General features: G+C 60.0%; 1 protein-coding gene across 2 annotated transcripts; it reads right to left on the bottom strand.

Annotated features, from left to right (window-relative positions):
• Positions 1-21389, bottom strand: SLC22A8 (solute carrier family 22 member 8). 2 transcript variants are annotated; one of them, XM_036295884.1, is made up of 11 exons: positions 21257-21389; positions 20201-20559; positions 8747-8850; positions 8052-8206; positions 7412-7580; positions 5564-5687; positions 5240-5358; positions 4057-4271; positions 2856-2964; positions 2493-2696; positions 1-2410 (listed from the first exon to the last, which is right to left on the bottom strand). In XM_036295884.1, the coding sequence occupies exons 2-11, from the start codon at positions 20534-20536 to the stop codon at positions 2311-2313; spliced, it is 1635 nt and encodes a 544-aa protein (XP_036151777.1). In that variant the 5' UTR covers positions 20537-20559; positions 21257-21389; the 3' UTR covers positions 1-2310. The 2 variants fall into 2 exon arrangements, with proteins under 2 accessions (XP_036151777.1, XP_036151778.1); XM_036295885.1 differs by lacking the exons at positions 20201-20559; positions 21257-21389 and adding an exon at positions 13243-13333.
• Between the last annotated feature and the right edge of the window lie 3826 nt (positions 21390-25215).

The raw sequence follows: 25215 nt of genomic DNA, 5'->3' as shown, positions 1-25215 counted from the left end.
TTCTCAAAAAATTAGGGTTGGCACGCAGAAGACTTTTGAGTCAGAGATTTTGCTGGTTTTCGCACGCACTCACAAAAAGGTTGCCCACCCCTGGACTAGAAGCTCCACGCTCAGATCCGGGCCCAGGAGGGAGCAGGGGATTAAGGAGATTCGGGTCAGCAGTGGTCTCGGACCATCAGAGGTGTAGGGTCATGTAACTGTTTAGTTAGCAGATTCTGGGGTCCTAGACTGTGCCACGCTCAGCGCGGCCAGGGGTGAACCTGGGGGTGGGGGTCGGTGAAGGATTAAAGAAGACAGACAAGAGAATGAAGCTGGGGCTAGGTGGGATGCTGCTCTCAGATGGAGAGACAGTGCTACGGCCTGCAAACCGAGTCTTTATTTTATAGCCAGTTTCCACGAGGCAAAGTAAGGGCGTGGTCAAGATGTTTTTACAATATTCTCGCGGGTTTCCAATCTACTCAATCACATGCCCCTGAACTCTATCAAGCTTTGTTTTGGCAGCACTTGCTGCACCTCCCGCAGCCCACATCTCTCAACCACCTGGGACCACGGGTTCTGACCATCAGGTCAAGCTCACATACAACCACAGCCTTTGGCTATAATTGTGCTGGGACTTGCACGTGGCTTTGCCACGAGAGGACCGTGCCCTCTCATTAGTCTGAGGCTTGAACCTGTCCAAACGCTGTGGCCGCTCTCCACACGAGACCTTTGAGGAGACCCCACAGGAGACAGAAGGAGCAGCCAGAGTGTGGGAGGGAGCTGGGAAGGCGTGGCCAACAGAACCAAATCTGCCGAGAGTCCAAGTGAGAAGGAGGGACGAGAAGTGACCTTCGGACTAAGTGCCCTTGGGGTTTCAGGGAAGGGGTGGGAGCAGAGTGCAGTACCGACAGGCCTGAGGGGAGTGGAGGCAGACAGCTCCTCCAGAAAGCCTGGCTGCGCACAGGGGAGGAGACAGTGTGGTCTCTGGAAGGAGATGCGGGCGGGAGGGTGCCTTTGCTTGTTTGGTTTAAGATAGCAGAGGCTTGAGCTCAACTGGTGATGGGAGGAGCCAGGCGGGAGGGGGTGGGCGGGACCCAGGGGGAGGGCTGGACACAGGGCCCCAGGGAGGACGGGACTGGTAAGGGACAGGACGGGGGCGGACACGGCAGCAGACATGGAAGGGGGCAACTCTGGCTGAAGATTTCACAGCTGCCTGGTGGGCGTGGGGCTGGGGCCTGGACCAGAGCCGTGGGGCGAGCAGGGCAGGAAGATCTGCCTGCAGCCCTCTGGTTCGTCCTGCCATCTGCTCACACGCGCTGTGGGGCGTGTGGATACACACGTGCTACCCCACGCACAGGACTGGCTCTGAGCGGCACAGTGTCCCTGCCCAGACTCACAGGGTGAGGCCCGCACTTCCAATGCGATGGTGATTGGAGCCGGGGCCCTTGGGGGATCATTAGGGTTAGATGAGGCCCTGGGGGGGAGGGGGAGCTCATGATGAGGTTAGTGTCCTTGTAGAAGAGACCCCAGAAAACATGCCTCCTCGCCCCTCCTCCACGTGAGGATGCAGTCAGAAGGTGGCTGGCTGCAAGCCAGGAAGAGAACCTGACCGGGAAGGAACCGTGTCTGCCGGCTCCTTGATCCTGGACTTCCCAGCTTCCGGAACCTCACGAGAGAAATGCCTGTGCCTTAAGGGACCCGGTCTGTGGCGAGTTGTTACAGTAGCTTGAGCAGACTGATATGTAAGGCTTGGAGTGTGCATGCCTCGGCGTACTGACACGTGTCTGCATGTGTGCACGTCAGCCCAGCTCACGTGTGCCCGTGTGCCCGTGCTTCCACGTACATGCAAGTACAGACGATGGATGTGCAGCTCACGCGTCCGTACGTGGCCGCCCCCGTCTCCTTCCCCTTCCTGAGCGGCAGTTTTTCTTTGGCGTTTATTGGAACTTCCCCTTCAAGGCGGGTGGAGGGCGAGAAGGGGAGGGAGGCCGCCCTTGTTGGGATGGAGCCAGGGGCCCAGGGCCTTCAGGGGAAGGGCGCTGGCACAGTGCGGGAGAGTGGCAGTGGGGAGGGGTAGGCAGAAGAATGGTAGGGCCTGGGCTGCAGGGAGGGCGAGGCAAGGCGGACGGGCAGGCTGGGGGTCGCATCTTTGCCCTGGTCGGGGCTGGGCTGGGAGATGAGGTGGTGGAGGTACTGTCCCCAAGCTCTCAGGGGACTTGTTCTAAGAGCAGGGACCCGCCCAGGCCCCCAAGATGCCTGTGGAGCCCCGAGGCAGGCAGGGACCTGGCTGGGCCGAGGCTCTGGAGGCGGGGAAAGGGGGTTCTGTTGCCCTCAGCTGGGGCCCAGGTTCGGTCCGCAAGGCTGCAGGGGGATCCTCTGGGAGTCTTTTTCGGCTTCCGGCTCCGGCTTGGGCTCCTTTGCCAGTGGAGACCTAGGGGAGAGAGCTCAGGGGAAGCCCTGGGCTGGACCGGCTTCCCCGGGAGGAACCCTGTGAGGCCAGGGCGGGGACTGACCGTTTCTCCACGTCCTCGATGGTCTCCGGCAGGGCCTGATGGAGGGTCTCCGGCAGGAAGAGGGAAGCACCGCCTCCCAGGAGGGCGGTGGCTCCGAAAATGAGATTGGGGACGAAGGGGTGCAGCTCCCCCGTGATTCTCACCAGCGGGGCCGTCATGCTCCCCACGCGGGTCAGCATGTTGCTCACACCCATGCCTGTTTGCCTGGGGGAGTTCAGAGCAGGGATGGGCAGCCTGTGCGTGGGGTTCTGAGAGGACAGCGAAAGGACAGCTCCGGGGCCCCGGGCAGGGGGCGGGAGGAGCCACCATCCCACCGGGCCCCGATCCTGTGGCTGCACCGCCAGCCTCCGGCCCAGCACCTACCGGATGACCGTGGGGTACAGCTCGCTGGTGTAGAGGAAGAGGCAGCTGAAGGAGCTGGACAGGCACCCCTTCCCGAACACAGCCAGCACTGTCCTCAGGGCCTGCAGGTCTGTGGAGGGGAGAACACGGGCGGCCTTGGGCTCAGGAGCTCCTGCGTGCTCTCCTTCCTCCGCAGAACTCGCCTCCCTTTTTGCCTTGGCTGCCAGGAAGCTCAGTTCCAAACGGAAAGCTGAGTAACAGCCACTCTGCTGTTCCCAGGACTTGGCGGGTGTGTGTCCTGCTGTATTCCTGTCTTTCCCCAGCTCCGATGCCCTATTCTCATTTACATTTTGTTGCACATGTTCTTGTCCTAAAATATCTCAAGTTCCGTTGGAAGGATCTAGGTGCATCAACACAAACTCCCATAAAAAATGAAAGCAACTTTTCCAAGGTCATGGTGAGGGGGGGTTGTGGGGTCTTCCATGAGCCCTGGCCTGTTGTGTCTCCATCCCAGCGTGTTTTCTCCAGCGATGCCCAACCCTCGAAAAATCCTGCGCGCTGTCCGGAGGCAGATCTGGAAAGGACTCTGACATCTCCTAGCCCAGTGGTTGGCAAACTCATTAGTCAACAGAGCCAAATATCAACGATTGAAATTTCTCTTGAGAGCCAAATTTTTTAAACTTGAACTATATAGGTAGGTACATTGTTATTAACTTAATTAGGGTCCTCCTAAGCCGGCCTTTGCTAAAAACCTCCTCCATCTGATTGAGGTACGTTCGCTGAGGTCGACCCCTTCCAACTCTCCCATCCACACCCGTCTCGTATACTCGTTTCGTCCATCTCCTTTCCAAAAACCGACTTCTGCGCATGGGCCACGAAGTTTCAATCGCACTGTACGTGCGCGCCCGCACGTGGTATTTTGTGGAAGAGCCACACTCAAGGGGCCCAAGAGCTGAATGTGGCTCGCGAGCTGCGGTTTGCCGACTACTGGCCTAGCCCAACTGAGTTATTTTCTACTAGTAGGTGCGAGACCTGAGCCCCAGCGAGCACAGGGACCTACTCAAGGTAACACAGTGACTTAGAGCCAGAAGCAGCAGAACTGGAGCGCCTGCCCCCCCTCCCCTGCCCCCCAGCCCGAGGCAGCCTGCGGCGCCCGCGGACACACGGGCCTGATGGGCCAGCCTCTTCCAGAAGGGGCTCCGGGGAGCCGCCAGCTTCTCACCCGAGGGCACGAAGATGAGGGCCAGGATCGACGCCCCTGCCAGGAGCAGGGCGATGACCTCCGTGGTGTGCCGGCCCAGGTAGCTCATGGAGAGGATGGTGATGAACTTGGCTGGGATGTCCACCCCCCCAAAGATGACCTGGAGGAGGTAGAGGTTGACTCCGAAATCTTCCACACCCATTGCCAAACTGTAGTAGGCGAACCCAGTGGAAAACCTGAGGGCAGGGAGGCACCGGTCAGCGCCGATGGCCCGCAGGCTGGGCCTCGCCCCACACTGGCCCCTGCATCACCAGGACGACGAATAGTCTCATTTTCGTCCTCCACAGCCGATGGGTAGGGGCTGCCACACGGGAGGGGCTGTTCCAATGCCGTCCTGAGGTCTCTGAGGCTGTGTCTGCGGTCAGTGGGCCAGTGCTGGGATCGACTGGTTATGCCTAACACGGGCACGGTCTAGGATGGGGTGGCACAGATGCCACATAGCTGGCTCCAGGGAAGGTCAGGGCTGGAGGACGCGGGGGCCACAGGAGGCAGGGGATGGAGATAGTTTAACCTCCGGAGCAGCGGAGGCGAGAGCTGAGCTGTGTGCATGGTCAGGTGCCGCCCCTTCCCTTCCCAGGAGTGGGGGTGGCTTCTGAGGGGCTTCTGGACCCGTGGAGCCCTATTTGGCGATGGCGGGGATGGAGGAGGCTCGAGAACCAGGGCACAGGGAGGGCTTGGAAGGGGCCGTGGAGTGCCCGGCAGGAGACTCGGGAGAAACCCAGTGTCTGTCCTCAAGTCCGAACCCCCAGGGCCAGCCTTGCTCTGTGGGGTCTCAGGACAGACCAGACCAGTGTGTGTGTGTGTGTGTGTGTGTGTGTGTGTGTGTGTGTGTGTTGCGGGGGTGGGGTATGACCGGGAGGCACAGCATGGGGGGGGGGGGACTGTGGGTAGGGATGTGAGAGCTGCTGAAGGGATGGAGTGTTTGCCCTGAGGGTGGGGGTGACCCCAGAGGAAAGCAGAGCTGATGGCCAGACAGCACGGGGCAGGGGCACAGCAGTTTCTGGGGTGGGGGCTGGGCCGGGGCGGCCCAGGGGAGGGGCTCCTCACGCAGGTGCCCTTGGCTTTGCCCACCCGGAGGCCTTGCTTCTCACCCTGTGGTGGCAGAGGGGCCAGGGTGGGCGGGGTGGGCGAGGAGGGCGGTTACCAGGCCAGGGAGAGGCAGAAGGTCACGCGGCGCAGCACGGGAGTCCGGAACAGGTCGGCCACGCTGTAGTGGTGGGCCTTGGCCAAGGAGATCTCCTTCTGCAGGTCGAGCTTGAGCTCCTGGGGCAGTGGGGGTGGGTGGGGGGGTGCATGGTGAGCCGCTGGCAGGAGGGAGAGGGGAAGGTGCAGGCCGGGTGCCTGGAGAGGAGCTTGTGAGCAGGGGACACAGAGCAGGAGGAGGGCACAGCCCCAGAGCAGAGCCCAGTGTCCTGCTCGGACTATAGGTCACCCCCCTCCGCCTCCCCCCCCCCCCCCCCGCCCCTACCTCCAGGCTGAGTTTCTCTCCCGCCTCCTTCCTGCCGTTGAAGGCCGCCACCCACTGGAGGATCCTCAGGGCCTTGGGACACTTTCCAGAGAGCACCATCCAGCGGATGGACTCTGGGACCCACCTGCAGCCGGAATAAGACCCCGGGGCTCAGCCCGAAGCGCCTTGAGAGGCTGGGCAGCTGGGGCCGAGGGGTAGGAGGCCAGGAACCTGAGCTGCCTTCCCGCACATTCCATGGAATGTACCCCTGGCCAAGCTCTGCACCGGGGCTGCCTGCAGCCACCACCACCCGCCCCCCCCCCCCCCCCCCCGCTCTCCTTGCCCCTTCCAGGGAGGCTTCCTCTGCCCCCACCGGCTGCTGGCTCCCCTGGGGTGTCCTCCTCAGCTGGGAGCCCGGGGCGCTAGGCCGGGCAGCGGGCCTGGGGAGGGGATGGCGTGCTTGCAGCCGCTCAGCTGGCGGGTCTGCATGTCCACCTCCCCGCCTTCCTCGGGCTGCATTCCCGGTCCTGGGTGAGGGCAGCTTGGAAAGGGAGCTAAGGTTGGGGTGTGGTCTGGGGAATGGGCTGGAGGACCTGGATTCTCCCCGCAATGGACCCGCTCTGCTGGGGTGTGTGTGGGGAGGTGGGGGTGCGAGTGCAGTAGGGTCCTGGGATGGGCAAGGGGGTGCCCTCACCTCCGGGCTGTGCTTTGGGGCTGGCTCGCCCTGAGCAGTCCCGAGAGTCACTGGGTGTGGGAGAAAGGAGTGATGCTTGGGAAAGTCTGGTCTGAGGTGAAGTCACCGGCGGTAGCCCTGCAGGCACCAGGCCTGGCCCCGCGCGGCCCGGGGGAGTGGCCCTGGTCCCCTGGCCTCAGCTGAGAGAGGTGGCTCCCGGGCCTGTTGCTACCTCCTCCCGCCTGTGGGTCTGTGTCTGCCCTGACAGTTTTCTCAGCCTGCTCTCCCCAACATTGTCAGCGCCCCCCCCCCCCCCCATCACCAGGCAGGGCCTGGCCCCCACCCCCTCTCCCTGAGCATCATGTCAGCGACTCTCCCCTTTAGTGTCCCTCCTGGGGCCAGCACATGCTTAGAAGAACCTTGAGGCTCAGAGGGGGCGGGACTTGTCCCAAGTGTCACAACAAAGGGGCGCAGGCTCTCGACCGCCCCCTGGTGATCCCGCCGTTATTTCAACTCTTGGCTCCTCTGCTCCCATCCCAGGCTGAGGACATTTCCTGGCTCCACCCTGAACCCTCTCCCCACCCCTCTCACCCCAAGATTGCCCACCCCTCTAGAAGCTTCTATTTCTCATTTGCAAATGGGGGTCCCATCCCAGCTCTGTATCTTTTTGTGTAACCTTAGGGGGATTGCTTCACTTCTCGGAGCCTCAGCTTCCTCATCTGTGAAATGGGAACAATAATGCCCCCTCCACACGGAGATGCTGTGAGGATCGGAGACAATACAGGTCGAAGCCCAGAACAGGGCCTCGCACATACAGTGACCTCCCTTCTGTCTCTTGTCCCCACCCACTGGGAGTCTGTCTTTCTGTGCTATTATTTCACAAAGGAAGCTTCCAGGCCTCTCAGCACCGCAGACCCCTGCAGAGGAGGTGTTCTGCCATGCACTGCTGAGGCCTCCCGGCTTTCTGTGTCCTCCGCAGCCTGGCCCCATCCTGTCCATCTCAACCGACTCTTCTCTGCTGCAGACACAGACATGCTCCCTCCTGCGCCGTGCCCGTGTGCAGGGAGGTCCTCCTCCCCCAGTGCCCTTCCCGCTGGGACAGGGACAGACGGGGCTGGCCAGCCTGGTCGGGCAGGGCTTCCCCCGTTCGGCTCAGGTGGGCCGAAGGAGGGCGTGGAGGGGAGAGGACCACATACCAGGACAGCAGGAAGAAGGCGAAGAAGGGAACGGACACGGTCAGCTGCAGCCAGCGCCACTGGGGGATAGCGTAGGCCAGGCCGGGCAGAATGAACTGGCCAGCGGTGTAGAAGTAGCCGATCCCGACCGTCATGACGGCCCGCAGCTGCGTGGACATCCACTCGACATCTGCAGGAGGAGCCCCAGGACCAGGTTAGGGTCCTTCTGGGCCCTGGGCACCTCCCTGACACCGTCTCTGACCCTAAGGATTCCCTGACCCCATTTTACAGATGCTGCAACTGAGGCTCAAGAAGGTAGGGCTCCAGCTGAGGTCTGTCTGACTCCCAAGCCCATGCTCTTGACTGCCTCTCCAGTAGCAAGTGACCTCCCTGGTTTTGCCTCAATGTCCTCATCTGTATAATGGGGAGAATGGTATCACCTACATATGTGTGTAGACTGATGAGATCAGGTGCCTGGCGGAGAGCCAGGCCCAGGGAAAGGGCTCAGTATTGGCAGCCGCTGCATAGTGTCGTTGTGTTCAGAGGGGGCTCCCGAGGGCCTCTGCCAAGGCCATAGAGGGCCCGTGGTCGAGCCAGACCCAGACCTAACCCCTGGCTCAGCGCCAGGCCGGTGCCCCCCGCCCCCTTCCCCGTGGCTCACTCAGGATCACGGTGCTCAGGGTGACCCCGGCCATGCTGAAGCCACACAGGAAGCGCAGGACCATGTAGACGGCAAAGGAGGGGCTGAAGGCTGCGCCCGAGCCGCTGGCCGCCAGCAGCAGGTAGCTGCCCGACAGGATGGGCTTCCGGCCAAACCTGCAGCTCAGAGGAGAGGGGGCCGCGTGAGGCAGCCAAGGCGGTGGCCGGGCCAGCCTGGAGCCAAGGCTGGTCTCCCGCCCCCCAGGGTGCCAGGCCGGGCCTGTCACTCCCTCCCCAGACAGGGCCTGGCTTGTAATTGCTTCCTTATGACCAGGTTTGCAAGGAGAGGTTTTAGTTAATGAGTGATCTCCACCTCCAGCTTAGCTGCCTGAGCAGGGCCAAAGGGTCAGCCCATCTCCAAGCAGCCCATCCCCCCACCTCCATCCCCCCACCTCCACCGCTGCCCTGGGTCCGCAGCCCTGGCGGTCCCCCCGCTGGGTCTGTGGAGGCTGGAAGACTCAGCTCGCTAGGGCTTTGGGTCAGAGAGAAGACTGTGGCCCAGAGAAGGACTGGGACTCGCCCCAGGCTGCACAGCCAGGACCACCCCCACCCCCCGCCTCCCCCGGCTCTTTGCCTCTTTGGGGGTCCATGGCTGGAGCAGGGGGCAGGGTCGTCACCAGGGGCTGTGCTGCCCCGTGGGAGGCCCCGGGGTCTCACCTGTCAGACAGGCCTCCCAGCACGATGCCCCCGACCAGCGTGCCCGCCATGAACACAGACTGGGCCATCTCCTTCAGTTTGTTCGAGTCGCACACCAAGTCCCACTGCACAAGGGAGAGGAGCAGCCTGCTCAGCCCCGCTCGGCCTGGGTGCTCGCTCCCTGGCGGCCCCCCACCTCCTGCCTGGCCTGAGCCAGGTCCCTGCCCCCCAGGCACCCTGTCCCCCTCCAGGCTCCCAGGTCTGCCTGTGGCTCTTCGGGCCGGGGCCTGGGGTTTTCTAAGGACAACAACCCTCTAGCATGTGTGGCCCCTCATACGACTTACAAAGGCTGCTCGCCTGTCACACCCCGTCTATCCCCTGCCCCTCTGGGCTTGCCTGCACCCCGTGGCTCCCCAAGGCCAGCCCCTTTGTGTGCGCTCACCCCCTCTCCTCCGTGGGGACATCCCTCCGTGGATGCGCCTCGCTCCATCCACATCCTCACTCTCACTCTGCCCTGACTTCTCCTCGTTGGCATTTGCCCAAATCTCTCCAGCTTACAACCTCTTTCCCCCCAAGCTCCCCCCATTCCCCCTTCCCTTGGCCAGGGACTTGCTCTCCCGCCCACCTCCTGCTTCTTCCCCCTCCTGCCTCTGCTGCTCTGACCTGTGCACTGCCTCTCCCAGCCGTGGCACCCCCTCTGCGAAGCTGTGCTCCCCCAAGCCACACACCGTCTTTCCCACCAAATCAAGGGAACCACCTGACTTGTCAGTGTAGCCCTTGGCCCTGCCGACCCCTCTCTCCACCACACTGCCTCTGTGGGCTCCTCTCCCTCCATCCCTACGTTTCCCCACGCCTCTCTCCCTTTAGCCACTTTGCCCAAGAAACGCCACCGGCTCCTATGGCTTCAGTGACGATTTCATGGCGAAGACTCCGAAGCCACCTTTCTTCTGGCCTCGAGACCAGGAGGTTCAGCTGCCACCTTGACCCTCAACCCCCCCTGATGGCCGTCTGTCTCGCGGGCATCTCAGCGTCTGTCCATCCGCTTGTCACCCCTGCCTGGAGGCCTCCGTCTCAGCGCTGGCGACCCCTTTATTTCCTCCCTCACCCTCTCCACAAACACTCAGCCCTCCGGCTTCTAACTGTTTAGTGTTTCTTGAATCTGGATTCTTCTATGTCCATGATGGCTGTCAGAGTGCAAGTCTCGCCGTCTTGCCCTTGGATTAGAGCAGTGGTTCTTGACCTTCTGGATCAGTGGTTCTCAACTTTCTGGCCCTTTAAATACAGTTCCTCATGTTGTGACCCAACCATAAAATTATTTTCGTTGCTACTTCATAACTGTAATGTTGCTGCTGTTATGAATTGTAATGTAAATATCTGATATGCAGGATGGTCTTAGGTGACCCCTGTGAAAAGGTCGTTCGGCCGCCAAAGGGGTCGCGACCCACAGATTGAGAACTGCTGGATAGAGCAAGAGCCGATATGCATGGAGGGTTTGCCATGCACCAGGCGCTTTCCAGGCCCTCACTCCTTCTGTCAGCACGACGACCTTCTGATGGTGCACTGTCACCCCAATTTGCAGATGAGAAAACTGAGGCCCAGAGCGGAACACAGCAACGTCCCCTCCTTCGGGCCCGTCTCCCAGCCTCAGATCTCAGCCCCTCCCAGCCATCCCAGCCATCCTTTCCCCAGTGATCCCGCTACAAGGCCTCTCACCAGAAAAAGAAACCATCAACAAAACAACAAGAAAGCCCACTGCATGGGAGAACATATTTGCCAATGATATCTCCGATAAGGGTTTAATCTCCAACATTTACAGGGAACTCATACAACTTAACAAAAGGAAGATCAACAACCTGATCAAAAAATGGGCAATGGACCTGAATAGATACTTTTCGAAAGAAGACATAAGGAAGGCCAAGAGACATATGAAAACATGCTCAAAGTCACTAATCATCCGAGAGATGCAAATCAAAACGACAATGCGGACCATCTCACACCTGTCAGAATGGCTATTATCAACAAATCAACAAACAACAAGTGCTGGAGAGGATGTGGAGAAAAAGGAACCCTCCTGCACTGCTGGTGGGAATGCAGACTGGTGCAGCTACTGTGGAGAACAGTATGGAGCTTCCTCAAAAAACTAAAAATGGAACTCCCATTTGACCCAGTGACCCCATTTCTAGGAATATATCCCATGAAACCAGAAACACCAATCAGAAAGGTTATATGCACCCCTATGTTCATAGCAGCACAATTCACCATAGCTAAGATTTGGAAACAGCCTAAGTGCCCATCAGCAGATGAATGGATTAGAAAACTGTGGTACATCTACACAATGGAATACTATGCTGCTGTAAAGAAGAAGGAATTCTTACCATTTGCAACAGCATGGATGGAACTGGAGAGCATTATGCTAAGTGAAATAAGCCAGTCAGAGAAAGATAAATATCACACGATCTCACTCACTTGTGGAAGATAATGAACAACATAAAGTGATGAACAAAAACAGATCCAGAGACAGAGAAGCATCGATCAGACCGTCAAACCTCAGAGGGAAGGTAGGGGAGGGTGGGGGTAAGGGGGAGAGATTAACCAAAGGACTTGTATGCATGCATATAGGCCTAACCAGTGGACACAGACACCAGGGGGTGAGGGCATGAGTGGGCGTGTGTGGGGGGCAATGGGGCGATAAGGACACACATGTAATACCTCAATCAATAAAGAAAAAACATTATTAAAAAAATAAAATGCCTCTCACAGCAGGTTCCTGTCTTGCCTCAAGTACTCACGGGCTTCCTCTTGTCCCTTTGGGTGAAGAGAAAGCTCTGTGAACACAGATTTATAAAGCCTCAAGCCCTGGCCCCTGCCGACCTGCTTGGCCTAATCTCCCGCTAATCCCCAACATGCACCCTTTGTCCATTACTTGTGTAATGAAGTGGAGAGTCTGATTCACTAGAAATGCCTTGCAAGAATGTTCCGAAAGTGAAACAGAGCCGGGGAAGCACCACCCCTTCCTCTGCTGGAAGTCAGAAAAGAGGGGGCCATGGGGACAAGCCTGCAGGTCCTCCCCAGCCTCAGAGTGGCCCCCTGGGCCAGCAAACCCACTGGGCACTCCGCTCCCGTGGGAGAGGGAGCCTGCGTGCTGTGCGCATGGGGTGGGGAGAGACCAGGGTACAGGAGGGAGCCGGGGGGTGTGGGAAAAGCACACAGGAGCGTCTAGAGAGACTTCGGTACTTTGTGGCATGCTGTGCAAAGCGGGTTTTCTCCCTTCCTGTTGGTGGCGATGGTGACGACAGAGTGACTCGGGAAGCCGTGTGTTGAAGGTGGTAGAGCTGCTGTCACGCTGGGTCCTGGAATGACCTCATGGAGCAGAGTCGCCCATTGGCCTGAAATGCTCATCCGAGAACTATTGCATGAGAAAGAGAAACACTTCTATATCTTTGAAGCTGTTGAGTGATTATTTAGCTACTAGTGGCCTGGTGCACAAAATTCGTGCACATTAAAAGGGAATTCATTAGAGGAAATATTTTAATATTGCTATTTGCCCTTTCTCTATAATAGAAGTGTTAGAGAGGAAAGAAAATTAGTAAAATGTATATGAAAATCTCCCTCCTGTCAGAGTCTTGGGCATGCCTTGGGACCCAGAATCCAGTCCCTGCCCACACTTGTGTGCCTCGAAATTGCACGAGACCCAGACCCAGCTGGCCCCACCCCCATCAAGCCCCGCAGGGCAGGGGGGGAGCGGCCTCAGGTCCCCTGGCCCGGCCTCAGGTCCCCCAGCCCCTGCATGATGGCGTGACATCTATTTGCATATTAGCTCTTTATTATATAGGATAGCCACCTAGCCTCTCCTGATATACCACACATGATGGAAATTTGCAAATGGAAATTTGATCTTCCCCCACCCCCCACACCCAACCTCCATGCTGTTTAGTGCTTTAAGAGATCAGTGTGTTTGGATTGCGTGAGGGTCAATGTCAGACACGCTTGGGTTAGTTTAAGGCTGTCGCCTGCTCCACGGCCAGAGACCAGACCTGCGGGGTCTTGGTTTCGGCCGTGGCACTGGTGGTGATGGAGGCTTTAGAGTACCTGTTGCAAGCCAGTCTCTTCCATGAAATTGGAAAGTCCTGGTTGGACTTTGAGCCACATTCAAACATGCCATAGTCCTGCTAGGCCCTGTGGAGTCCGTTCCCATTGCTACCCTCATCGCCTCTCTGATCTCACTCCTACCATCTCCCATGTTCTCTGCTCCGGGTGCACTGGTTCCTCGCTGTCCCTTAACCAGGCACCCAGAGCCTTGACTCATGGTATTCTCTGGGCCTGGAATGTTCTTCCCCCAGGGAGCCACTGGCCTGCTCACTGAGCACGTCCTGCACCGCCATGTTTAAGATGGTAACTAACCCCCCTCAGTGGACACCCCTCCACCCCACTTTATTTTCCCTATAGCACTTATACCATCAGACATATTGCATGTTTTTCCATTTTTTGTTTGTTTGTTTCTCTCCCAAGAATGTTACCTTGATGAGGCGAGGTGTTCAGCCTGTTTGGTTCCCTGTGTCACTCCTATTGCCAGAACAGCACCCAGCGCCCAGCAGTCACTCAGTAAATACTCGCGGAATGGAATGACCATCCCCCAGAGAGAACAGGGGGATGGACAGCCTTAGCGATTTAGAGGCGGGCTGCTGTCTCCACGAGAGGTCAGAGGGCCCACCGTCCGAATGCCAGGTGGAGGGCTGCCTTGCGCCACCTGAATGAGGGTGTGCCAGGACGGGGAGTGTCCGGGCTGCGAATATCAAATTCACCCCCACAGGTTAGCAAGACGGACCGGAATCGTTTCGCAACCAGACTGGAAAATGTCTCCGGGAAATGGTCTACTGGGAATGGTGAATGAGGCCTGGAAGCTCATCGCCCTGTTCTCTCTGGGGGATGGTCATTCCATTCCGCGAGTATTTACTGAGTGACTGCTGGGCGCTGGGTGCTGTTCTGGCAATAGGAGTGACACAGGGAACCAAACAGACTGAACACCTCGCCTCATCAAGGTAACATTCTTGGGAGAGAAACAAACAAACAAAACATGGAAAAACATGCAATATGTACTTCGTGGTTAAACATTAAAAGGGTCTTGGCCTTCCTGGCACCCTGAGTTGCCTTTAGAGATTTCACGACCAATGCAGCCCCTCAGAGCCGATGAGAACCACGGGGCCATGGCCGCCCTGCAGATCAGCACCACCCCGTGGGGATCAGGTCTGGATGTGCAAGTGGGACGGGTCGGATTGTGTCCCCCCAAAAGACAGGTCGAAGTCCCCACTCCCAGCACCTCAGAACGCGACGTATCTGAAAATAGGGTTGTTGCCGATGCAATTAGTTAAGATGAGGTCATACCGGGGTCGGGATGGAGCCTCCATCTAATCTGACTGGTGTTCTTGTGAGAAGAGGAGAGACAGACACACAGGCAGGACACCATGTGGCAGTGGGGGCAGAGGCTGGGGTGACGGGCCCGTAAGCCAAGGATGCCAAGGATTACAAACAGCCACAGAAACTGGGAGAGACAAGGAAGGGTTCGTCCCTGGAGCCTGGGGCCGAGCATGCCCACACCGTGACCTCTGGCTTCTGGCCTTCGGACTGTGAGACAATATATTCCCACTGCTATACACCCCCCCGTTTGTGGCGCTTTGTCACAGGACCCCCGGGAAACGCATATACTGACTGACTCCTGAGTGTCTGACGCACCTGCTGGCCTGGTGGGTGGTGACGGGGAGGGGCTGGGAATAGAAGAGCATGGCCATGAAGGAACCGATACAGCGAGAACTGGCGAGACGTTTACAGGCGTCCTTGAAGGTTGGGGGTAGGGAAGGGTAGGCATTTAGAGAGAGTTTGGGCGTGCTTTCTGTGTGGTTAGCTGTGTTAAACTCTTCAGAAGGCCCTGGTAACAAAACCTAAAGCTGGCCCTGGCTGGTGCGGCTCAATTGGTTGGGCGTTGTCCTGCACCGAATGGTCACGGGTTCGATTTGATTCCCGGAAGGGCACATGCTTGAGGTTGTGGGCTTGATCCCCGGTAGGGGGCGTGCAGGAGGCAGCCGATCAATGTTTCCCTCTCACATTGATGCTCCTCTCTCCCTCTCCCTTCCTCTCTCTCTAAAAATCAAACTATAATAATAAAAGCATAATGTGCTGATGAGACTGGACGGCCGAACAGCGGAATGACCGACTGGACTGCCTTCTGGACAACCATCTGGACGACCACCTGGGACGATGCTATGACACCCACTGGCGCCAGGCCAGCCAAAGCGGGTGCGATGCGATTGGTCAGGGGCCCGCCCATCGCCCCATGATCGCCCTGCCGAGGGGGCCCAGGCCACTGACTGGTGGGCTGTGGCGGGGCCTCCCTCTGTGAGGGAAGCCCGGGTCCCAGGTGCCAGAGGGAAGCTGGTGCCGGCAGCCGGGGGGCAGGAAGGCCTATTCTTGCATGAATTTCATGCACTGGGCCTCTAGTATATAATATATATAAATGTATGTACTTTAAAAACACCCTAGAGCTGAAGGCTCAGTTATCTCCAGGTGTTGATGGTGTGGTTTATGTTCCCTTTGACTTGGTGCATGGGCTGTGGTCCTAATCAGGTTGACTGTGAAAGCGCCCACTACCATCTTCCCTTTGCCGTTGTCACCATTCCCTTCCTCTAGCACTGCTGCCAGTCCTCCTAAACTCATGCCAAGGCCATCCCTTCTGAGTGCCAGGAACATCTGTCCTGGGCGCCTGGCACAGGCGGGTGGCCAGCAATATGTGTGAAATGGACAAGTGGCCGAGAAGCACGGCCAGATGCTCACGGTCACTCCTCGTTTCTTCTCCCACAGCCAGCATCCTCCCTGACGCCAGGAGAGGCGTTCTGTTCTAGCTGCTCGTTGATCCCCCCCCCCCCCTCTCTCTCACCTCACTGTGGGCAGAGATGTCTCCAGACTCTGTTTCTCTAACAGCTAACAGCGTTGGTCCACCGTCAATGGTAATGTTTGTTCAATGACTAACGAATGAATGAGCAGGGCTGGGGTTAATAATATTCCCATTTTACGGATGAGGCCCAGAGGGGGAAATAACTCGCTGGTTGGACGGAGCTTCCCGGGCTCCCATCTAGCCCTTGGCATGGCCTGGGCTGACCTCCCCCTTCAAGTTTGGCAGCTCCACATAGAACTCTAGCTCCCCAGATCCTAGCCCCGTGCTCTTGGACCCTGCTTTCCTTTCCGGGAGTGTTTACTGAGCCCCTGGGAAGCTGGTTCTGGGAGGGGAGGAGGGGACGCCACCCACATCTCCCCGGGGAGAGCCAATGCCCCGGGCGGCGGCGGTAGCGGGGAAGCGAGGGTTTGCGATGCGTGGGAATAGCTGTGCCAATGGTGCTGTAACAACCTCAAGAGGTAGGTATATGCCATTATGATCTCCATTTCACAGGCAGAGAGACTGAGGCTCAGAGAGCAAATAAGTTGCTAAACAGTTCAGGTCATTTCGAGGCAGACTCAGACTCAGGTCTGCGGGACCCCAACTAATGCTCTTGACCCCGGCTTCCCGAGGCCTCGCTGTGCTCAGCTCTGAGCCCTGGGCTGCAGGAGGGAAGGCTGAGTGTCTGAGAGACACGTGGCCGGTTAGAACCAGCTGGGCCTTGGGGAGAACCACTGTAGCCCTGGCCGACTCTCAGCTCCCTGATGGAGCCTGTGCGGGGCCCAAGGGCAGGGAGGAAATGCCAAGTACCGGGAGAGTCCAAAGGGCATGGATCTCAGCTCTGCTGCTTAGTGGCTGTGTGTGCCGGGGCTAGTTCCTTAACCTCTCTGTGCCTCAGTCTCCTCGCCTGTACTCTGGGGGTGACACCAGTCCCCGCTTCTCAGGATTGGAAACAACATACAGACTCGAAAGCACCCAGCACCTGGAAAATAGTCGGCACCCATGTGCAGCAGCTGTTTTATTGTTGTTGCCACAGGGACGGGCGAGTGGGAGAAAGGGCCTGCCTGGCCTCGGGAGCCGGGGTCCCCATCCCTCCTCCTATGAAAGTTTGACTTCACCTTCTGGACCTGAGCCCCGGGGAAAAGGGGAGCGATGCTCTCAGTGCCTGATTCACAGGCTCATGAAAGAGGTGCACAGCACCAGCCCAGGGCCCTGCGCACAGTAGGTGCTCACTGAGGGAGCCCCTGACCTTGGAGGGCCCAGAGGACAGCCCCAGGCCCCGCCTGCCACATGACGGTGGCTATGCCCGGGGTCAGGCTGGGCCAGAAACATGGCCGAGGTGGGCCCCTCGGCCCTTACCCAGGAGTCAGATGAGAGACGAGGGGGGAGAGGGTGGGACTCAGACCCGGGCCAGGACTGAGGTGAGCAAGGGGGATGTGCAGCTGGGTAGAGCTGGGTAGGCTCTCTGCTTCTCCAGCAGCTGACTTGGGGCCTCCAGGGACGTGTGTGTGGTGGGAGGAGTAGACAGGATTCTTGTGTCCCTGGAGACAGGAAGGAAGGCTCAAGGCCCAGAGAGGAATTGCAGGGGATTTAGAGGGATGGGCTGGCTCACACAAGGTCCACAGGTTTGGGTTCAGGGCGCCCAGACCCAGCTAAGCACCCACAGGGCCAGGGTCCAGGGGGTGGGGGCTGTGGGCCATGGCTCCTCTCCAGGGAACCGGAGCCCTGCTGAGACGGGAGTGCGCTGACAAGGGTGTGAATGGCCGCACAATGGGGCACAAAGACCCGCACCCTCTGCTCTTGGCCAGGCTCCCTGCACCTGGGGGTGAGCCACCTCTGCAGCCAGCAAGGCCCTGTGTCTCCCGCCCGCTGGGCTCGGGCTCCGAGGGGGCCTGGCCTCCACTCACAATCCTGCTCCCCGCACTCTCCACTGAAAAGAAAGTTTTGTTTCCTCTTAACGTCTTAGCTCCTTCCGAAAAATTCCAACCTCAACCCGTCTCTGCTGAACCCAGAGAAAGGAATGCGCGGTCGGTCACCTCCGCCAGGGAAGCTCAGGGACCCGGGGGGGAGGGACCCAGGGCTCTGTGCTCACTCAGACCCGTAGCACAGCCCTCCCCCGGCCCCCTGGCCCCCTGGCCCCCTGGCCCCCTTCCCCGGCCCCCTGGCGCCCTGGCCCTCACTGTCCCATCCTACAGACGAGGCCCCAGTGGAGAGGGGAGGGTTGGAGCTGGGACCTGCGCTCAGGCCTGCGCTGTTTCCAGGCGAGGGGGCTAGATGGGGCCGCAGGGCGAGGCTGGGAAGAGCTGCGGCAGCTGAATTCTCCTTTACGGGGGGGCCCCCTCCCCTTCTGGGGACAGTTCTAGGCCATCTCTATCAGCAACAACAGTAACAATGATAATAGCGACAGCAAAGGGGACCATTGCCCAGTGCTCTGGGGGTGCCGGCCCTGTGCTCCTGCTGTCCTCGCGGGACCGTCCACACGCACCCCGGCCCTCTGCTCCATGTCACGGGGCAGGAAGCTGAGTTTCCGGGGTGTGACAGCCCTAGAAAAAGGCCGAGTCAGGATGTGAACTCTGCCGCTTGGCCTGGCTCACACTCCACACCGTCCAGCTGGGATCAGCCCCCGCCTCCGAGCCCCGCTGCCCGCTCCTCCCACCTCCCTCGGTCCCTGCCGTCCTGGTCCTGACCTCAGGGCTTCCTTACACTCCCAGGGCTGTGCCTGTGCGTCCACCAATGTTCCTCTCTCCGCCTCAGCCTGCCGCCCTCCCGCCCCCTTCACACTCGCACCCACGCTGCCGACTCAGAGAGGCCTCCGGGCCCCTCCGGGCTGGTGGCGGCCCCTCCTCTGGGCCCCAGAGCACTCAGGGTCCATAAAACTCCTGTCTATCCACGCCCCAGGCCTTCATTTCACAGCCCTCCCCGCACCAGGCGCCGCTCCAGCTACTGGGACGCAGCAAAGCCGCTGCCCAGCCCTGCCCGGCCAGCTTGCACGCCCCGTCCTCTGGCGGAAATCCTGGAGGACTCCCCGGCTCCTCAGCGGAGGTGGGCTCCTGACCGTGCCCACCTCACACACCCATGAGGCCCTCAGTAAACCTCTGTTGGAGACGGGGCGCACTTCAGGCCCCGTGCTCGGTGCTGGGGAGCGAAAGTGCACATGCCCGGGAGGAGATGCAATCTGGGGGATGCGGGCGCCAGCGACCGATAGGTCAGGAGCACAGGCTCTGGGGTCAGGGGGCGCGACCTCGCACAAGCTCCTTAACCCCTCTGTGCCTCAGTTTCCCCATCTGAGAAATGGGCTTGTGATACGAACTTCCTGCTGGCCCTGGCAGGAGGGTGGAGCGCGTTGATATCTACGGAACACTGAGGCCAGGCCGCGTAGCAAAGGCTTTATGCAGCACTACATAGTCCCGACACACATGAAAGGCAGCCGCGGACCACACGCAGGGCGTCCTGGATTCCGATCCCGGCTCCGCCAGGTCCCAACCCGGTGGAACCCTGGGGATGTCATGGGCCGAGGCTGAGCCCGAGTTTCCCCGGTGGAGAACCGGAGAGACTCATAGTCCTTCCCTCGCAGAGATGCGTCTCCTGAGATCCCAGGAGCGCGCCGGGCTCAGGCCTGGCCCCGGGAAAGACTGAAACACAGTCCTTCTAATGAGGCAAAAGCAGGACCCTGCCCTGGAAGGAGAAGGAAACAGTGGCCTCGGCTGCTGCTCAGATGCCACCTCCTCCAGGAAGCCCCCCGACATTCTGGGCTGCCCCCCCCCCCCCCCCCCCGCTCTGAACTGCTGGGACACTTGTTCCCGTGCCTCTAAGGGGCCTTGGCTTTTCATTCCGGCTCCTGAAGCCGGCCGGCTGTGGGCCCTGCACCTGCACCTCCCGCCTTGGAGTCTAGTTTGTTTGATCTGCAAAGGAGATCAGATCACCCTCAGTGAGTGTCAGTGCGGATGAAACTGGGAGACAGTGTCTGCCTGGCGGTTGGCAGATCCTCCGTCAACGCCAGTCCCCGCCCGGCCTGCCAGCCCATGAGGGTCTGATTTAGCTCTCACTCCCAGACATCGGGCGGCAGGCGAGAGGACCACTGGCCGGTGACGGCAGACATGAAGGGGGGACCCAGGTGTGCCTCGGGCATAAAGGAGACGTTTTCCAGGACGTTTCCACCCTCCACGCTGCCCACTCCCTGCCCCCTCACCTCCCACCGCAGGGCCTTTGCACAAACAAGACAGAATTCCCTGCGTTCCCTCCCTCCTGCCTCCAGCGCCCCCTCCTCCCTGCAGCCAGCCCCCGTGCAGGCCCTGGTCTAAGGTCGCAGCCCACAGTCCTTGGAAGCACGTTTCTGTGGGGGGCGGGGGGTGCTTTCTGCAGTTGCTGTGACCCCACTCTGCCGTGGGCCCGTGGGAACAAGGACGGGGCGTTTTGCATCCCCAGGGCTGGCTGCTGGCTGAAGAAACCGGCACTGAGAGTGGGGAGACCAGCTCTGGTTGGTAAGAGCTGCACCCGGCTGCGGGGTCCTGCCCTAAGCCGCGCAGAGGGCTGCCTCGGGGCGTACGTACCTCAGTCACAATGGAGTCCCCGGTGCTGCTGTTGTAGGCCCAGCCGTCCAGGCACGGCTCGGTGGCCCCCCGGGTGTCGTTGGGCAGGCTGGCGTTGGGTGGGGACACGAACCGGAGGCATGGCTCCGGCTTCCCGCCGGGGCCCACGGGGAGCAGCCAAGGCCCCGCGGAGGCGTTGGGGGGCGGGCGGCAGTGGTGGGCGGGCGTGGCGGCCGTGAAGATCTGCAGCAGGTTGTGGTTGGCCATGCCCAGGATCGGGAGGCCCAGCAGCACCACCAGGAGGAACTGGAAGGGGCCCGTGCTGTTCACACTGTCCACGAGCTTGGAGAAGGTCATGGCGCCGAGAGGACCAGCCAGCGCTGCGGGCGGGCGGGGGCCGGGAGAGGGACGTGCACGCGGGTGAGGCGGGGGCCTGGGGGTGGGTGTGCGGGGCAAGTGGGGTGTGCCCCGGTGTATGTGTGTGTGCAGCGTCTGTGTCAATGCATGGGATGTGGGGCTCAGCTGTGTGCACCCACAGGCGTATGAGTGGCTGCGTGAGGACGTGCCAATCGCACGTACACATGTGGGGTCACAGGTGCGTGCCCACAGGGGTCTCCGGGGTGTGTGTATTCAGGCTGGAGCTGTGTGCACTCGGGCATGTGGTTGTGTGTGGATCTGGGGGCGCAGGTCTGTGTGACTCGCCCAGGCTGGTCACACGTGCTGCGTGCACGGGGCAGAGCGGGTGGCGCAGCTGGGGCCAAAGGGCAGTGGGGCAGCGGGTGGGGGTGGGGTGGGGTGGACAGTGGGCGAGAGTGGGGGAGGTCCCTGGTTGCTCCGAGCAGACACGCAGGCTTCCTCGGCCTGCCTGCTGGGAGGGGAGTCCCCAAGCCCAGCGTCCCCTGGCTCCTGCCTGTCCCCTGGGGCTGGGCCCATGGACTGAGGTGGCGGAAGGGCCAGGGCGGTCCGGAGGGCAGAAGAGACGTGGCGGGCGCAGTGCGGAGGGCCGAGCCCTGGCGGTTTCCCGGGATTCCTGGGGGCAGGGCCCAGGGGCGGGGGGCTCCCTCCCTCCCTCCTCACCTGGTGGCCGGGGCCTGGCTCCCTCGGTGGGGCTGGTGGGGCTGGTGGTCGCTGGGCTGAGGCCCTCGCTCTGTCCCGGTCCCGCGGCCGCTCCGGTTGGGCCTCTCGGCTCCCACAAGCTGTGTTTGTGCCGCCCGGGGGGGCTTATATAAGGCATAAGCTGTTTCCCGGGCTAATGTTTGACTTTCTTTGGGGGATTATCGGCCACCCAGCAGGGAGAGTGTTGTGGGCCCGGCAGGCCCCGCTTCCTCAAAGGGCTGCCTCAGCAAAGGCCGGCTGGCCGTGTGGCTGAGCCTGCGGGACGCTGGCCGGCCGGCAGCCTCCCTGGGGGCCCCAGGCCATCTCTGAGCCCACGCCCTGGGGCTCAGAGCTGAGAACAGCCAGAGAGCGCGCCCCTGTCCCCGGACAGACAGCATTCTCGGGCCCATTCCTTGCCCGGGGCCTCTGGACAAGGCGCCTGGACACTTGGCCGCCAGGGAATGGTCCGCAGGCCCAGGAGAAACTGTCGCCCGCGCCGTCCCCAAGGGCTCGGAGCTGCCATCCCCGGGCCCTGGGGCAGCCAGGGTTCCCTGTCTGAGCCTCAGACCCACCAGCTCAGCCTCCCCCTCCAGCCCTCTCTGCACGGACGGGCTCCTCGTCGCCCACTGCTTCCCTCTGGGGACAAATCGCAGTCTCTACTCCTCCGTTTCCCCCCTGAGTATTATTTTAATTCTGTAATAATGCGTTTCATGCATAAAATACGGGAAACACAAACACGCTACACAAAACAGAACACCCAGTGTCACCCCGAGCCAAGCGGGGAGGGTTCCCGCGTGCGTTCCTCCGGCCCTTGCCCGTGGGGGACTGCGGTCTGAGCCCCATTTCCCAGCTGCCAGCACGAGGCTGCTTTGAGCCTCACAGCAGCCCTGACACGATTCTCGCACGTTCCATGAGGAAATGCGGCACAGAGAGGTTAAGGAACTTGCCCAAGGCCCCCCAGCCAGGAAGTGGCAGGGCAGGTGGCGTGCGGCACTAAGCTCACTTCTGTCTGGTAAAGGTAACTCTTTTCTTCTTTGTTTAAAAATATTTTTATTGATTTCAGAGAGGAAGGGAGAAGGAGGGGGAGAGGGATAGAGTCAGAAACATCGACGAGAGAGAAACATCGATCAGCTCTGCCTCCTGCACACTCCCCACTGGAGATGTGCCCGCAACCCAGGCACATGTCCCCGACCGGAATCGAACCTGGGACCCTGCGGTCCACAGGCCGACGCTCTATCCACTGAGCCAAACCAACTAGGGCTCTTTTCTTCTTTTTTTAAAAAATATTTTTGTTGATTTCAGAGAGGAAGGGAGAGGGAGAGATAGAAACATCAAGGATGAGAGAGAACCATGGATCGGCTGCCTCCTGCACGCCCCCTACTGGGGATCGAGCCCACCACCCAGGCATGTGCCACGTGCCCTGACCGGGAATGGAACCGTGACTCCTGGTTCATTGATTGATGATCAACCACTGAGCCACAGTGGCTGGGTGGACGTCAACCCTTTCTACAAAGTCTAGGGGCCTTGTACTGACTCTCTGTTAGCGGTCCCCTCTCCCCCGCCCCCCGCCCCGCCCCCAGGCCTTCAACAGCCCTGCCTGCCACTAGCTCACCTCTCTGCTTCTCCCTCCGGAGATCCCTGGCAGCTGCTCACCCCCGCCCCCGCCCCCCCACCTGCTCTGGGGACAGGGTGGGCCCCCCCAGAGGCCCCCTTCCTGGTGAGGGAGGGGCTTCCCATTCTTGAGCTACGGGGCTCCAGCTGGGCTCCCCCACCCCCCAAGTCTCCTCCCATCCCCCCACCCCCCAGGGCAGGGTCAGCCAGTTAGCCAGGCCCAGCCCCTCCTCCCGGCTCCCACCTGGGCCCAGCAGCGATGGATGTTCTCAGAGGGGCCCAGGCAGGGCCGGATCCGGAGTCATCAAAGAATCAAAGAAAGATCCCCCCCCCCGCCCCCCCCCCCCCCCCCCCCCGGCAGCCGCAGGGCTGTTTTAGGAAGGTTTTCGGCTGTGAGGCTACCGGGAAGCTGGGCCATTGCCCTGAGCCCCCCTGTCCTGGGCCTGCTCCCTCCTCGAGACTTCTGGTTCCTCGTTGGGCCTGGGTTACCCTCCTTCCTGTCCTTGGGGAACGTGGTTTAAAAGAGCCTGCTGACCACCCCCCGGCCCCCCCCTCAAGGCTGCTGGAGGGGAGCCGGGCAGGGATGTCGGAGCTGCTCAGTAGGGAACCCCCCCACCCCCCATTGGAGGTGCTTGGACTCATGATACCTGAGCTGAGGCATTCTGTTAACTCCGGCAGCCGTGGGGACTGCCCAGGCTTCTGCTGTGTGACCTTGGGCAGATCACCTCCTCCGAGCCTCTCGTTTCTCTTCATTAGTTAAATAGCTTAAAAAAAGAAAACACAGCCTTGGCTGGTGTGGTCCAGTGGATAGAGCGTCGGCCTGCGGGCCGAAGGGTCCTGGGTTCGATTCTGGTCAAGGGCACATGCCTGGGTTGCGGGCTCGATCCCCAGTAGGGGGCCTGCAGGAGGCAGCTGATCAATGATTCTCCCTCATCATTGATGTTCCTACCTCCCTCTTCCTTCCTCTCTGACATCAATAAAAATATATTTTACAAATAATAATAAAATAAATAAACCAAACATTAAAAAAACCACCCACCAGGAATCTTTTATTCAAACAATATATTGGGTTCATAAGATCATTATGTAAGGCAGATACTAGAGGGGACAGTCTGGCTAAAGTGTGGGGGGGGGGGTGGAGAGAAAGTGTCCCCCCACAACCCTAACCACCCCTTCTCGTGGCATCTCCCTCCCCAGGCCACCCCTGCATTGTATTAGAGGATCCATCACGCCCCCATGCTGTGATCCTAAACTCAATATGGTGAAATTAACTTTTAAAAGAAATGATGCATTTGGGAAAACGTATGTGCTAAATGCATTTTTTATTTGAAACATGGCAATCCATTTTCTTCCTCCCTCCCTCCCTCCCTCCCTCCCTCCCTCCCTCCCTCCCTCCCTCCCTCCCTCCTCCCTGCTTCCCTTCCTCCCTCCCTGCTTTAAGCTGGGAGTTTCCTTTAAGCTGAACTGGGCGCAGTCATGTCCCCTGTTCTGCTGCTCAGACCACGTCCCCAGTGGGGACGGTGAGGCCGGAGCTGTCCCTCCCTGGTGGCCATGCTGAAGCCCTGAGCCTCCGTCACTGCTCGGGGACCCGACTCAGCCCTGCCCTTGGGAGGCCCCAACAGAGTAGGCGGCCTGCGTGGGTGGCGTCGGGCTGTACTGGAGCCAGGGACTGTCCTCTGCCCTCAACCCTACCCGCCCCCCCCCCCCGCCCCCCATGGGCCGAAGCTAAAGGTCCCTGTGGGAACAGGCTGTGCAGGGACGAGGGTCCTGCAGGCCTGGACTTGGATCTCGACTCCACCCCGTGCTACTTGTGTGGCCTTGGGCAGGTGATGTCACCTGTTTAAGCCTCAGTTTCCCCACTTGTAAAGTGGGGATCAGTGCCTTCTTTGCAGGATTGCTGGGGCTGTATTTATTCGTTTAAACATTCCTAGCTTTTGCCCTAGTTGTAACTGGCACACTTTTATGTTTGTTTTCTAAATTGATTTCAGAGAGAGGAAGGGAGACGGAGAGAGGGACAGGAGCATCAGTGACTAGAGAGAATCATTGGTAGGCTGCCTCCTGCACGCCCCCTCCTGGGGACCGAGCAGGTGCCCTGACCGGGAATCCCACCGTGACCTATGACCTCCTGGTTCAGAGGTCCACGCTCAACCACGGAGCCACGCCAGCGGGCGGATTGTTGGCGTTTTAAATAAAGTGCACAAAGCCCTGAACACAGTCCCAGCACAAAACTTAACTGAGGGCCAGCCCTGCGGGAACAGGCCCGACGGCTGAGCAGCCCCGGAGGAAGGAGGGAAGGCGGTGGGAGGCGGGGCGACAGGAGGGGCCGCTGG

The sequence above is a fragment of the Myotis myotis genome, unplaced genomic scaffold, assembly GCF_014108235.1.
Source record: "Myotis myotis isolate mMyoMyo1 unplaced genomic scaffold, mMyoMyo1.p scaffold_m19_p_27, whole genome shotgun sequence".
In the NCBI taxonomy this organism is placed as follows: domain Eukaryota; kingdom Metazoa; phylum Chordata; class Mammalia; order Chiroptera; family Vespertilionidae; genus Myotis; species Myotis myotis.
The sequence above is the reverse complement of the archived record's forward strand: the minus strand, read 5'-3'. Positions and strand labels throughout refer to the sequence as shown.